Source organism: Trichoderma virens (assembly GCF_000170995.1).
Source record: "Trichoderma virens Gv29-8 chromosome Unknown TRIVIscaffold_89, whole genome shotgun sequence".
In the NCBI taxonomy this organism is placed as follows: Eukaryota; Fungi; Ascomycota; class Sordariomycetes; order Hypocreales; family Hypocreaceae; genus Trichoderma; species Trichoderma virens.
The window spans coordinates 203551-217676 of NW_014013660.1; the positions used below are offsets into that span (position 1 = coordinate 203551).

The 14126-nt window shown below is 50.3% G+C and overlaps 5 protein-coding genes across 5 annotated transcripts; 3 read left to right on the plus strand and 2 right to left on the minus strand.

Annotated features, from left to right (window-relative positions):
* Nucleotides 1-1657: 1657 nt before the first annotated feature.
* On the plus strand, nucleotides 1658-2793 carry TRIVIDRAFT_205579 (uncharacterized protein; the record flags this gene model as incomplete). Its single annotated transcript, XM_014095687.1, has 4 exons — nucleotides 1658-2072; nucleotides 2146-2264; nucleotides 2364-2423; nucleotides 2665-2793. The coding sequence occupies 4 exons, from the start codon at nucleotides 1658-1660 to the stop codon at nucleotides 2791-2793; spliced, it is 723 nt and encodes a 240-aa protein (XP_013951162.1).
* Nucleotides 2794-4690: 1897 nt separating this feature from the next.
* Nucleotides 4691-5794, plus strand: TRIVIDRAFT_88276 (uncharacterized protein; the record flags this gene model as incomplete). Its single annotated transcript, XM_014095688.1, has 4 exons — nucleotides 4691-4808; nucleotides 4906-5077; nucleotides 5134-5281; nucleotides 5353-5794. 4 exons carry the CDS (start codon nucleotides 4691-4693, stop codon nucleotides 5680-5682), a joined length of 768 nt encoding a protein of 255 aa, XP_013951163.1.
* An 847-nt stretch (nucleotides 5795-6641) lies between these two features.
* On the minus strand, nucleotides 6642-8868 carry TRIVIDRAFT_113898 (uncharacterized protein; the record flags this gene model as incomplete). Its single annotated transcript, XM_014095689.1, has 2 exons — nucleotides 6642-8562; nucleotides 8630-8868. Coding segments are annotated over 2 exons (2160 nt in total), but the record flags the coding sequence as incomplete, so codon positions are not given.
* A 1803-nt stretch (nucleotides 8869-10671) lies between these two features.
* TRIVIDRAFT_194983 (uncharacterized protein) lies at nucleotides 10672-11758 on the plus strand (the record flags this gene model as incomplete). Its single annotated transcript, XM_014095690.1, has 3 exons — nucleotides 10672-10758; nucleotides 10858-11619; nucleotides 11735-11758. The coding sequence occupies 3 exons, from the start codon at nucleotides 10672-10674 to the stop codon at nucleotides 11756-11758; spliced, it is 873 nt and encodes a 290-aa protein (XP_013951165.1).
* Nucleotides 11759-12024: 266 nt separating this feature from the next.
* Nucleotides 12025-13795, minus strand: TRIVIDRAFT_115373 (uncharacterized protein; the record flags this gene model as incomplete). The annotated part of the gene is made up of 2 exons (XM_014095691.1): nucleotides 12025-12823; nucleotides 12885-13795. Coding segments are annotated over 2 exons (1710 nt in total), but the record flags the coding sequence as incomplete, so codon positions are not given.
* Between the last annotated feature and the right edge of the window lie 331 nt (nucleotides 13796-14126).

The following is a 14126-nucleotide window of genomic DNA, read 5'->3' on the forward strand; positions in this document are numbered from 1 at the left end:
GCACGAGCACCGCAGCAAGTCAACCTTTCTGCATAGGTGCTCTGCCTGGGGAATAGGGCGCTTTCTTGATACCAGCATGTTTTACGTGTAAATTAGATGTAGCATGTACACTAATACTTGACGATCTTACGAGACCACTCTTGCCTTGCGATTTTATTGTGGTGCCATCACGAGACCCGGTGCACAATGGTCGGCGAAAGTTGTTGGGCACGAGTGCCTCAAACATGGACTTACTTGGATTGGCATGAACCAATTGCCCGGTACGGTTGCTATTGTATGCAGGGAGAGCCAAATCATGATGCCGTTTCCAACATGCAAGGATGTGTTTCACAGACAGATGGTTGAATGCATCGTTGCATACGAAGAAAAAAAATATGCACTGACACCCCGTATGACGTGGGGGGTTTGGGGGGGAACACAGGTCCTGCTGCGGCTTGTACTCTGGAAGCCGTGCGAAGTTCCATGCGAGACATGGGCTCTGGCGCCGGGTATTGAATGACGAATTTCCGGTCATGGAGCTAAAGGCTGTCAAGGTGGCATGCTGCACGACGTAATTCGCCAGACGGGCTCGATGCAGAGTACCCCTTCGGTATCACAGTAAGTAAGGTATGGGCACCAGGGAGTGTACCTACTACTTCGTAAGGAGGTTAGGTTGAATAGGAGGTAAGATGCTACCAAAGCATTTAGTAAGACATGGAAGATGCTGACCTCTCACAGACGGGCAGGCTGAGTTGTGCAAGTAAGGCGGGAAAAAAAGAAAAAAAAAAGGGGGGTGAAACGGCGCATCGTTTGCTCTTCTGATACTAGTGGTGCCGTCGGAATAGACGGGAGTGAATTCCGCATCAAAATAGCCAGGCTAATCTTTTGCTGGCGGCGGCATTGCAGACTGGACCGACTCGAAACAGATGGCTGGCAATATTCGTGGGAAGATGACATTTTGGATGGGGGGGAACCAGACCAGGCCGGGGGAGACACCTAGGTGGCTTTTTTTTTTCTACCGTGTGTCTAGAAAGCGCAAAGACCAAAGACCATGACAGGCCATGTTCCCACCCCCGTCAAAATTGACCTGTCTTGCCTCTCCTAGACGCTACAAGTATAGGCCGTCCAGGGGCTCCCATCTTGTGACCTGTTGACAGGTTGGAACTGATGGCGCCGGAGACATCTGATGCGTAATGGCGACACTAACGATTCGTGAGTGTCAGGCCTGGGCTGTGAGCTGAGCGCGGTTTGGCGTTGAGGAGAGCTGAGGCTGAGGGGCCACGCCTGGACTGACTTCAGCTCATCGATGACGCTTTGTCTTGCCGCTGCCAATAGCCCCTGCCGTTTCGCATCTGATGTTCCCGGATCCCTGGGTCTTGGGAGCCCTTTTGCGAGCAATCGAGGTTCCAACTATACGGAACAACACGTAGGTGCGGCTGTATAAATTGCATGTACAGATTGGATATAGCTAGCGCTTAGTTTTCCGACCAGTCGGGTCTCAGCTGAGCCGCTGACGGCACTGCCGGGCACGATTAGCTTTAGCGACGGAGCACTGCTGCGTCTCCCGTGTTTGCGAGTAGCCCCCCGGGGGATATCAAGGCTGTTTGATCCATGTGAAGCGGCCATTCCGTACGAGAGCGCCACCGCTATGGAGTAGTTGACAGCAGTTGTCTCAAACATGACATATTTGTCCCCGGGCCAGCAACGACCGGCCAACCCTCCCCACCTCCCTAACCCCGAGACAGCCTTGGGATACCCACCGGACAGGCAAGGTAATGAAATGAGGCGAACCTGCAGCAGCCGATCGCCGACGGAGAAAGATCGCATATTGCTCTACCAATGGCCTGTTCCAACACCCTCCCAATTGGGTATTACTGCTGCTAGTAGCAGCAACAACAGCAGCAAAGTCTCCGGGACTGGACACGGCGGGGCAGACGCACGCACTCCTCATGCTGAATCCGTGGCGGTGACCGCCTTTTTGCAGATATCTCATGACAGATTGGGTGAATATGTGGGCATGGGGAGACGCTTTGGGGAGGGGCCAACTGGGAATGCTATGCAGGGACCACTGACCGCCAACAGGAGACCCAGTGGTGTGTCTGGTCAATGCTTTGGGTCGCCGCTGGCAGACAGATAGTCTGGGTCACTGGACCGCACTAGCTGCAGGCCAATATGCCGAAGAGATGGAAAATTACCAGCTAGCTGGGTCCCAAGTGCTGCAACAAGGCATGGGTGTTGGATGTAAGGGGGAAAGCTTGGACATGATGCAAAAGCCGGGTTGGGTGGTCTGTCCTGACGTTGTCTGAGGTTCGATTTTGGTGCATTAGCTATTTTCCTTTTTGTTAGTGACAGGTTGGTTTACGAGATACTAGTTTCGGGCTTAGGAGTGGGCTACCTTGAGCTATCCCCCGAATCGTGATAGCGGCAACAGCAATGGCTTTGAAGTGTGTGGTGTATGAATATGAAGTGCTTCGTATATTTGTGAATTGTGTGAGAAGGAAAAGCCACTTTGGCGCTTTTAGTGTTGGTGGTTTCAGCACTCTCTGTCTCGTCTGATTCCTTCTTTTTCTCGCTTTGGTCTCTCATGTGGCCTAGTTTCCATCCGCCAATGCAATTCGGACAGGGGTGTGCTGATGCAGTTGCTGCTAAACCAACTCCAGAGAATAAACTGCCCTCTCTCCATAGATCAGCAATCCAAAGGGAGGAAAATGGAAAAATACGGAACAAGGGGGGACTACCTGGAACCCAGAGAATTGGGATTCGAAATTTGGTGTCCCGGAAAGTGTCCGTTGGCATGGCGCTAATGCCGAGTAAAGGGGATTGTGATTCCAAAAAAGGGCGAGAGTAAGTGAGGGCTCGTGATTCGTGACGCGAGGTGAAGGTAAACATAGTCATGATGGTCTGTCTGTTTGTATGAAGAGGAGAAGAAAGATGGTGAAAAAGAGACAGAGGGGGATATTGAGAAGCTTTGGTGCCTTGGTGTTACAAGATGGGTAAAAATCGTCAAGTGAATCGGAGGAAGGTACCTTGGGGAGTTGCAATGCGTTCTTGCTACATGTTGTAGATACTAGGCCAGGAGGTGCCTCGGGCAATATTAATGGATGACATTTGGTAATTCATACCTACAGACGGAGAACAGTCTGTAACTTCACTTTTTCTTTTCTGCTTTTCAATTTGCCCATGGAATACGGAGCACTGTGGTGATCATTCTCTTGATGGACACTTTCATCGTTTCATTTTCGTCTCTGCTAGAATTACGCGCTTGTATCTTCACTTAGTCGGCAGGCAGGTACTTCGATAAGCAGCGGCGTTACTGCATGCAACGCCCTCCAATCCAATCCAGATGATTGGATAGAAGACAACGAGGGAGTCGACAGCTCAGATCCTACCAAACCACTTCCAAACGTCTCGTACCAGGCGATTTACAGCTTTTGGGTTCCTGAGCCCTCCTCTTATAGACAGTAGATGTTCATAAAACGCGAATCACGGAGATGATGAAATCACTACCCAACATCAAAAACGAACCCTGAGTAGCGCACGTCACTAATAACCCTAGCATGATTTACACGAGAGGCCATTATCCGTCAGAGACAAGACAAAGCACTAGTTAATACGACCAAGGGAGCAAAGCTTGGAGGGAATGGCGATATCGCAGCTGCCGACCAATAGCTAGTGCAGGCGTTCTGGGAATGCTACAGAATTCCTCTGGCTTTTGGTCGGGAGATGGATAGCAGGGAGGGTAACGATGGCATTGCCTTGAGTGTCGTGCATAGCGCGTCCCATGCAAGTTGGCCTGAAGCTACATCTTGCCCAAACAATTCCAGGTCACAATGGTGGATTTGTAGTTTGACTGGCTTGAGAGTTACATGAGACGATGCCTTGAAGAAGGACGCCGAATTTGGCTTTCATCTTGACAGTGAGATCCAGAGGGTCTGCACCGAGTGCGATTTAGTTTCTATGATGACTATGAACACCATCAAAAGCCTTGCACATGCTCAATTCAGATTGATTAGTGACAATGGAAACATTGATTGATAAGTACTGGTACTTGGAGATCTTCTCTCGTCTCTTCTGTGATGCTCGGTTTGCAATATCCTGACATCACCAGGCTAACAGCCAGCCCAAACCCCGCCCCCACCTCAACCTCGGCCTCTAAGCTTCTCGTAAGCTCTGCGACAGCTCCAACCTCCACTTGGAAGCTTGACAAGGGCCTGTCTTGTCATGTATCCGGTGGTAGGTCATAGGTATGGATGATACTTGCATCTCCACCGAGTGTTCGGCCTATCTACTTACCGTACGAGTCGATTAGTATGCATGCACTATCCGAGTGTTTGGACATACGTCAGCGGCCATGAGCAGCGGATGAAGCAATCATTGAGTGATAGTGACAATTGACAAAACCCAACTACACCAAACAGCAGCATCTCCCCCAATATTGCAGCCCAACTACTTGCTCGTCCGGCCCGACCCGCGCAGTTTGATGAGGCATCTTCGTCTTCTGTCCTCAGTGTCCGCCTCCATCGCTGGCCCCCGCAGCCTCCACAGCTGCCCCTCCAAGCTCATCTCATCCCACCGGCAGCTCCAGACCTGCTGTCAACTTCGCCCTCAACTTCGCCCTCAACTTCGCCCTCATCCTCTCTCTCAGCCCAAGCCTCAACACCATCGTCACTACCACCGCCAATCCGTCGCAGCCGCAGCCCAAGCCCGCATCATGTCTACCATGCCCGCCTCTCACGGCCACAGCGCCGCCTGCTGCAACATCCCCCCCATCGTGTCCAAGGGATACCAGCCCAAGGGCTCGTATGAAGAAGTCGGCGGCTACAAGACGTGTATGTTCCCCATGATCACTATCCGATGCACATGACCACCATCCTCCCGGTAAAAAGTCCTTGTCACTGAGTCCATTTGCCTCTTGTCCTTGTCTAGATGTCACTGGCCCCGCCGACGCTACCAAGGCCATCGTTGTCATCTACGACATCTTTGGCTACTTTGACCAGACTGTCCAGGGAGCCGACATCCTGGCCTTTGGTGACGACCACCAGAAGTACAAGGTGTTCATGCCCGACTGGTTCAAGGGAAAGCCCTGCCCCATCGAATAGTAAGTCAGGTGAACAGTTGGATTCTAGCAAAAACAGCTGACCTGACCTCTCGCAGCTACCCTCCCGATACCCCAGAGAAGCAACAGGCCCTGGGCAAGTTTTTCGGCGAGTTCCCTCCTCCCAAGATTGCCGGCTATGTGCCCGAGTATGTGGATGCTCTCAAGGCCCACAGCCCGGCTGTTTCCAAGCTGGCCATGCTAGGGGTGAGTCTATCACTATCATGGTTGTATTCGTGATGCTAGCAGAATACTAATGTGTTTGTTGCGAAATAAAGTACTGCTGGGGCGGCAAAGTTGTTGCTCTCACAGTCAAGGCGCCAACCAACCCCTTCACTGCTGCGGCCTCGGCTCACCCTGCCATGGTCGACGCTGCTGATGCCGAGGGCCTCACCATCCCCTTTGCCCTCCTGGCATCTGGAGATGAGAATCCAGAGGACGTCAAGAAGTTTGAGGAGAACCTCAAGGTTCCCCACCATGTCGAGACGTTTGCCGACCAGATCCATGGCTGGATGGCGGCTCGGTCTGACTTGACCAAGGAGCGGGTCAAGGCTGAGTATGAGAGAGGTTACAAGACGCTCTTGGAGTTTTTTGGCAAGCATTTGTGAAGGGGGACTGTAAAAGTTTGAATCATGTGCAATGGCAACTTGCAACAAAAGTAAATGAGAATGAGGCAAATGAAAGAAACTGCAGCAGGAAGCTTTACTTCCACTGCAATCTAAGGAGAGCTACCCGTCCGTGATGCCATGTGTCTGTCCTTGATGTTGCCGGATAAGTGTACTGCTACAATGGATGGACCAAATAACAAGACCACAAGAGAGGCACTTGGTGTACAATTGTATTTTGAGTAGAATGAATGCCGATTCATAGAGCCATTATTTTCAAACAATATGTGTAGATTACTACACTGTGACAAGATCAAATGGCTGAAACCAATGCCGATAAGATCAACCCATTAAGGACAAGAGATGAAAGCTCAAAGATATCAGGTTGCAGATCAAAGCCACTTACACCAGAAGGCAAAAGGATGATGTACAAAACCAAACATAGGTAGATTTACTATAGTTATGAAAATACAAGGGTAGCTTCCTCTTTTACAACACACTCTGAAACCGAACAGGACTCCAACATAATGTTCATTACTAAGATCACGTACGGTATATCATCACTGCGACTCGTTCACTTTCAGGGTCGTGTGTACTTGGTCAAAATATGGAACGGATCTAGGTTTCAGCAGACCATCAGGTGGCATAAGTTAATAAAGTCATAAATCCCTGCCCAACATGCCACCATTAATCTCTCATCACCTTTCGTGTATTTCCTATCTTTTGAATATTCTAGCTTTATTTGTAAGAAACTCCCTGACAGTTCTGCGGCGTGGTTCCTGCTCATTAATTTGGGCCTGGGTATGCCGTATTCTTGCAAGGACCTCCATGCTCCAAATCGTATCGGGATGCTTCTCCCCAAGCACCTCCCGCCGAAGATCTAATACTTGCTTCGCTAACCTCTCAGCTTCATTATATCGGCCTTGTGCATTGTATGTTATCGCGAGGTTTGCCATATTCCAAATCGTATCGGGATGCTTCTCCCCTAGTACCTCCCGCTTAAGATCTAATGCTTGCTTCTTTAACCTCTCATCCTCATTATATCGGCCTTGTCTATAGTATATTGCTGAAAGATTTGCCATACTCCGCATTGTATGAGGATGCTTCTCCCCAAGCACTTCCCGCTGAAAATCTAATGCTTGCTTCTGTAACCTCTCAGCCTTATCATATCGGCCTTGTGTATAGTATACTGCCGCAAGGTATGTCATACTGAAAATCGTATCTGGATGCTTCTCCCCGAGTATCTCCCGCTGTAGATCAAATCCTTGCTTACTCAACCTCATAGCCTCATCAAGTCGGTCTTGTGCAAAATATATTGCCGCAAGCTTTGCTATGCTCCAAATCGTACTCGGATGCTTCTCTCCGAGGATCTCTCGCTGAAGATCTAATCCTTGCTTCGTTAACCTCTCAGCTTCGTCGTATCGGCCTTGTACATAGTATGTTGCCGCAATGTTTACCATACTCCTAATCGTATTCGGATGCTTCTCTCCGAGGATCTCCCGCCGAAGATCTAATACTTGGTTCTTTAACCTCTCAGCCTCATCATATCGGCCTTGTTCATGGTATGTTATCGCAAGGTTTGACAAGCTTATAACCGTATCGGGATGCTCCTCTCCAAGCGCCTCCCGCCGGAGATCTAAAGCCCTCCGGTCAACTGGCTCCTTCTCTCTCCACCGCCCTCGATCATATAGAAAATCCGATACTCTTCCGAGTAATGCTGATGTTTCAACCGCCTTCCCGCTTATCTCTGCCCACTCTCCTACTCGTATAGCATGTGCTATAAACTGCTCACATCGTGCCCATGAGTCTTGCTTTGATACCGGGAAAATATCATCCACCATCTGCAGAGCTATACTCGAGTAGTATGCCTCTGCATTCTGCGGCTGATTATGCCGAGTCGTAATCTCACTAAAGGCCATTTCCATCGGCCCTTGAACCCACAGACCGTATCGAACAGCCTCCTGGAGAAGCTTGTGCATCTCATAGATCCGTAAACCTCCCTCCCCTCGACGCATATCGAGAAAAGAAAACTCCACCAGTCGCATAACAGCCTGCTGCACCTCAAGCTTGTGAACCTGCTCAGCCCTACCCTCCTCGTCAACGCTGTACCGGCTGGCTGCCACTATCAACTCGTGCGGTATGTCTTGGCTATCTAGGTATGCAATGACGTTGAGAATTCGGTACGACAGCTCACTTTCCTCTCGAATTTTCTGGGTTGAGATTTTCCAAGTCTCGAGCACGCTATTCGACACCTCGGGCCGTCGATGCCGATCAAAACTGTTCATCTTAAGTAGGTCCCATCGGCTGGAGCCTTGTGTTAGCAGATCTAGGTATTCCTTGATCGTCATCGATGTCCGCCGTATGTATGCTCCAGCCTGCGAGACCGCCAATGGAAGCCGCTGCAGCTCTTCTAGCAGTTGATCGATTCCCACGTCTTCCACAGCCAACCGATCACCTCTAGTTGCCGCGAGAAGAGCTGTCGCCTCACCCCTTGTCATGGATGAAACCTCGATACCTCGAGACGAGCCGACGAGCGTGCCTGTGATATGAGCATCACGGCTCGTCCATAATATCGTTCCCTGCGGCCCCCCGGGGATGTACCTAGATAGGCGCTCGTTCATCCCTTCTTCGCGATCCACTCCAAATAGCTTCAGATTATCAGCATTATCGAGGATGATTACCCATCGCGGCTGTGCTTCAATGCTGCTGCGCACCGCATTAAGCAGATCTGACCCATCAAGGCTCTCGTCGACTCCGAGCTTCTGACCAATCGCCTTATAGTCAGTTATAAAAGTCGCTTCACTGTCTGCATGCACCCAGAAGACACAGCAGTTACTATCGTCACACCGTCGATATGCATAATCAAGCGCAATCTGTGTCTTGCTGTGTTTTTATTAACACCCGTATGATTGCCTGTAAGATAGAATAATCGACCAAGAAAAGAACTTACCCTGAACCTCCTAAGCCCCAAAGAGCAGCGCTATGGAACCCTGGGGTTTGCGGCAGGAGCTTGTCTAGTCTGTCGATAAGACCCCGACGACGAACTAGATCTTCGTTGGGGGGGTATGGAATAACGCGGACGACCTCAGCGCGGGCCGGCCTGCGGGGCAGATGGAGGTGGACATTGCCCTGGTGGATGACAGTGTTGTCGCCGAACTGACTATGGCTGATATCGCGCCGCTCATGTCCCGAAGCTGCCATCGTAAAAAGTCATTCAGCCTTAAAGCTTGAGTTGGGGAGATGAACCATAAGGCTAATTAAAGAGGGGGATTAGCCATAGGCTGCGGGATAGGTGAGATAATAGTAGGTAAGGCACTGATAGAACTACCTAACACGGCCAGCCTGCTCCCCTCACGTGATAATATGCATTATATATTACTAGAAGCCTTGTGGGAAGCATAAGATAATACGCTCTATTCACTTCTAATATCTTTGTATCGGAGGGCGCTTTGTATTTGCTATGTTGTATTTAATTTGAATTCTGGAAAGAGCTGTGTCGCCACTTCTCTTATTAGTCTGTTGATAAAGTGAACCAGCGCAACTCAAAGTGACCCAAGCAACTGTTAGTACAGAGAGGCTTTTCAGGTATAAAGAGCTACTTACTAAGGTAGGCAATGGTTTGTTAGGGACAATTGTGAGAATGCTACCCTAACAGCTCAACAGATGTATGCATTCGGCACTTTGGAGAGCTCAACTTCAAGCTGTCTTGCGGCCTCAACCGCTGGCCGACCGCTGGATCTAAGGACTAATAGGCTCAATAAGGCCGCCTTAGGTCTCAGAGTGCCACAAATGGCCTTGACGGGTGCAGCTCCAACAATAAGGGCATGGAGGATAATGTTTGACTTCGTGCGGCCATCAGTTGTCGCTATTTGTACAGGGAAGTCTAGGGCACCGTATAAGAGTAAGTGCCTTCCTAATACACACTCCACGGCTGGGAACGGTTTCATCTCCAGCCTTGAAGCTGTTTCTCAATCATTGGTTCAATCAATATATAGGTTCAGGAGACGCTTTCGGAAATCTGCGGTTCTATATATGCATACAATAAGTGTTCGACATCATCATTGTCTGTCGTCTACATAGCAGGTCTTCTTTACGCTCGCCTGTCTAGCTTCAGCGACAAGTTGCGTTTCTAAAAACTTGCAGGCGAAATAACAATGCTAGGTTTAATTCGCCTGTCCGGCGCTTATGATTTATATACAATTTACACTCGATATTATAGAGTGTTGTTGATTCGTCTTCGTCAGGTGTTTCTGGCCATTGACCAGCGTATGGCTGAGACACAGGAGCTTTCTTTGCAGACCTAAGACCTGCTAAGCCCCAGTCGACCGCATTCGCTCTCCTAGTATTGCTCCAAATGCTAGGAATGTAGATCAGTACTAATATACAGAGCTGGTACTGCACAAAACGACTCTCACTGCCGTATCGCGACGATAAGACCATTGACTAAAGTGTACTTGTATACTAGTACTAATAATGCACCTGTATTGGTACCTAGAGACGACCCAGCATGATTTTAGCTTCCACACCTTTTTAGCCCCTTGTGGTTTTCAGCGTGTGTAGAAGTACAGCTTGGTACATGTACCTTCATGTACCCTCAACTTGATTTTCTGAGAGAGTATCAGAGAACACCGGAATCTCATTATGCTCACAACAATACATACAAGTAAACATATAGAATATAAAAGACATAGCAGAGACATGTAAGCAGAAAAGCAGAGCCCATGAATTGCGGCTCTGCGGGCCGGAGCGGGGAAGCGGCAGCTAGCAAGATGATTGGCAGCGTGGAGCTGAGGCCATCTCACGTTCCTACCAACGTCTCATGAATGAGTCTGACGTAGCACTCATACAAAGATTACGCAAGTCAAGACCAAGACGGGCCATCTCTCGTCTCTCGTTGTTGGCCTTGTGTTGAAGTTGATCACAAATCTTTTTCGTTTCTTTATATAAAACACGTTTTTAGAGGGTAATCGGTTCGACATATAAATCGCAGCCATGGCTCAGCCCAGCGTCTTCCTCTGGGCCCTCGACACTCGCAATCTCTGGCCCGAGGCGAGCAACACCAAAGATCTCCCCAAATACGTACGTTTTTGTCTATTCGACACGTCTCTTCATCATCGTGAATCATTATCATCATAAATCAGCATCATTCCCAGCTCACGGCTAACACACAACCCCCAGGCCCATCGCGCCCTCGCCCTGCTCTCCCCAGACGAACAGGCCGCCGTCCTCAAATACTACTTCGTCAAGGACGCAAAGCTCTCCCTCGCATCCGCCCTCCTCAAACGCCTCGCCATCTCCCGCCACTGCCGCGTCCCCTGGCGCTCCGCCACTGCCGTGCGCGACGCCCGCACCAAGCCCGTCTTCCTGCTCCCCTCGGGCGAAGAGCCGCTCCTCTTCAACGTCACCCACCAGGCCGGCGTCGCGGTCCTCTTCGGCGCCTACTTGCCCCCCGCGGGCGTCGCCATCGGCACCGACATCGTCTGCCCCGGCGAGCGCCGCGACCGCGACGTCAAGCACGTCCAGACCCAGGGCTGGCCGTCCTTCATCGGCATGCACGCCGAGGTCCTGTGTCCGCTCGAGGTGCGTCGCATGCGCGGCCTCCCGTTCTCCACCCAGCAGCCTGCCAAGCTGCTCGACTACTTCTACGCAAACTGGTGTCTGCGCGAGGCCTACGTCAAGATGACGGGCGACGCTCTCCTCGCGCCCTGGTTGCACGACCTGGAGATGAGATACTTCTCGCCGCCGGGGGAGGCGCCGCCCGAGGGCGCGGACAAGTCGCTCGAGGTCTGGTTCAAGGGCGAAAAGTTGACCGACGTCGACGTCAAGCTGGACTGGGCGCTTGGAAACGAGTACATGATTAGCACGGTGGTGAGAAGGGGCGAGGGGGGTCAAGGCCTGGAGGTTCCGGAACCGGAGGTTTTGGATTTGGAGGAGACGCTGGCGAGTGCAGAGGCGCTGTTGAAGGAGCTGGGCGAGTGAGATGGCGATTGGGCTGCCATGTTCATGAGTTGAGATGAAACAAGAAGAGATGGAATGAATGAATGCATCATGACAGGATAAACGGGATTACAATTGGTAAACAAGACAGTTACATCTTCTAGATAAGAAAGAATCCTTATTTTTCTCTTCCTATATATCTGTGTCTTACCTATATCTGCTTGATTTACACATACATATATGTAAACGTACATTTATTTGTCAAGCACAGACACTTGTAGCCGATCATGAAACAGAAACAAGGAATTCCACATTGATTCTTTATTCATCTAACTAATGTTGTATTTATATATAAAGGGCCTATGTTGCCGGAATCCCTTACGTCTCGTAATCCTTTTCCTCTGCCCCCTCAGACGGCGCTTCTAGTGAAAAGGAAAATACCTTGTGCCCTTTCCTTCCCGTTCGTCCCTCTTCCGCACTTTTGTCTTTGCTCTTTTCTTTCTCCTTATCATCATCTTTCTTCTCGTCATCCTTCTTCTTCTCATCTTTGGTCATGTCTACCACGCCGTCCTCCAACTTGCCAATCGTCTTGACAGCCTTGCCATTCCCGTCTAGGTCAACCACCACGTCTACCGTGTCTAAGCTTCCATCTTCCGTGTACATCCACAGCTCCTTAAACTCCCCATGCACCAAGCTAGTCAACAGCAAAGATCCAAGCACGCCCGGCACGAGATACAGCAACGCCGGCTGTCCATGCTTAAAGATGAGCAGCATGGCCAACGTAACTAACATGCCCAAAAAGTATCCCACCATGGCGGCGGTAAAGTACGTCTTGGGGAACCTTGACGCGGCAACCTCGGGGGGGAGGTTTTGTGAGCTAACAAGGCCCAAGGCTTGACGAGTCCAGATGCGCTCTCCCCAGTTTCCTTTGACGTCGACATAGGAGGTCTTAACCTCCCTGTGCTTGGTCTCGCTTCGCGTGGTAATTTCCCCAGAGCTAGAGTCCTTCTCGATTATCTTCAAGTCGGTAGATTCGTATTTGATCTTCCTGTAGTAGTGGATCCAGAGATCAAGCCGAAGTGCCCAGCCAATGACCATTCCTGGGATGACAATATCTCCCAGTCCGAGGATGCTCTTCCTGGAGGCGGCTTCATATGTGAGCTTGATTGGTACATCAAGAGTCGTAGCCACCGTCACCATATAAGGCCTACGGAAAAAGATTTGTTAGTCCATCAATATACACAGATAATAAGAGAAGAGTAACTCACGTGTAAAACACCATAAAAATGTCATAGAAGAAGAGACCCCACAGCACCAGCGACCCCGTGAGGAAATCAGTAGGAGAGAGAATCAAAAACGACCCGTAGCACATGCCATAACCCAGCATATTGGACAGGAACGGCCACGAGGTCGCAAAGTAGACAATCGCCGTCACCACAGCCATCAGCAGCGCCAGCATGTGCGCAAACTTGACGTGCGCCGTCTCCTTGCCCATTCCATGCACAAACATTTCCAGCAGCCAGTGCCTCGTCAGGAGATCCCTCAGGTTCCAGGCCTTGTTCTGCAGCCACGCCACCGGCGTAAGAAATCCCAAGGAGCCGGGAAGCGGGTTCGTCTCGCCAGTGCCGAGGCTCTCGATTTCGTTGCCTACATCATCGCAAACCGCAACCACCCTCTTGGCCTGATCGACTCTGCGAAGCTTCCCGTCCCTCCCACGCCAGAAACGAGGGAACACAAAGGACGTCAGCACTTGGATCCCGTGTGCATAAAACGTCAGCAAACTCGCCATCGACATGGTCGTCATGTAGGAGCGAAGAATCTTGTTGATGATTGCCGGGTCCTGGAGCCACTGGATGAGATAGTAAAGGCCGACAAGGACACAGGCAGCCATGATGGGAAATAGGATGGCGTCAGAGAGCTCCAGGCCCTGGGTGAACGTCTCATCGTCCTCCTTCCGGCGTTTCTTGTCCTTTGAGACAGCCGCCGATGGTGGACGACGTAGGGATGCATGGGCTCCGAGATATATAATTCCCATGGCACCGCTCACGAGCTTCAACTCAAGTAGGAGGAAGCTGACATCTTTCAAGGTATCCAGTATTGTTGTGGGAGAGGTAGATGCTGTGGTATTTAATGTGACGTTGAGGCTGTCCAAGCCCTCCATGAGGGTGACGTTTGTAGCAGCCATCGTCTCTGTTCAGATGCTGCTATGGGATAATGATCAGAATGCCAGTTGCTGAAGATATTTTGTGGACATGCCCAGCAATCGAAACGTGGTCTGAACTTGACACGGCTGGTTCTATGACGTTGACGGCGGCAGACAGAACATTTCAGGATCCAGATGGTGCAACACTGTGAATCAATATAGTCCAATGTTGTGGGGAAAAGAACAAGTAAGAAAAGGAATGGTTGTGGTTTGCGTAAACAGTATTTGACACGGAAAAAAAAAGAACGAAACCCAAATCCCCCAAATCGTTGTCCTCTATAATGGAACCTCGAATCCTAGGCTTTCA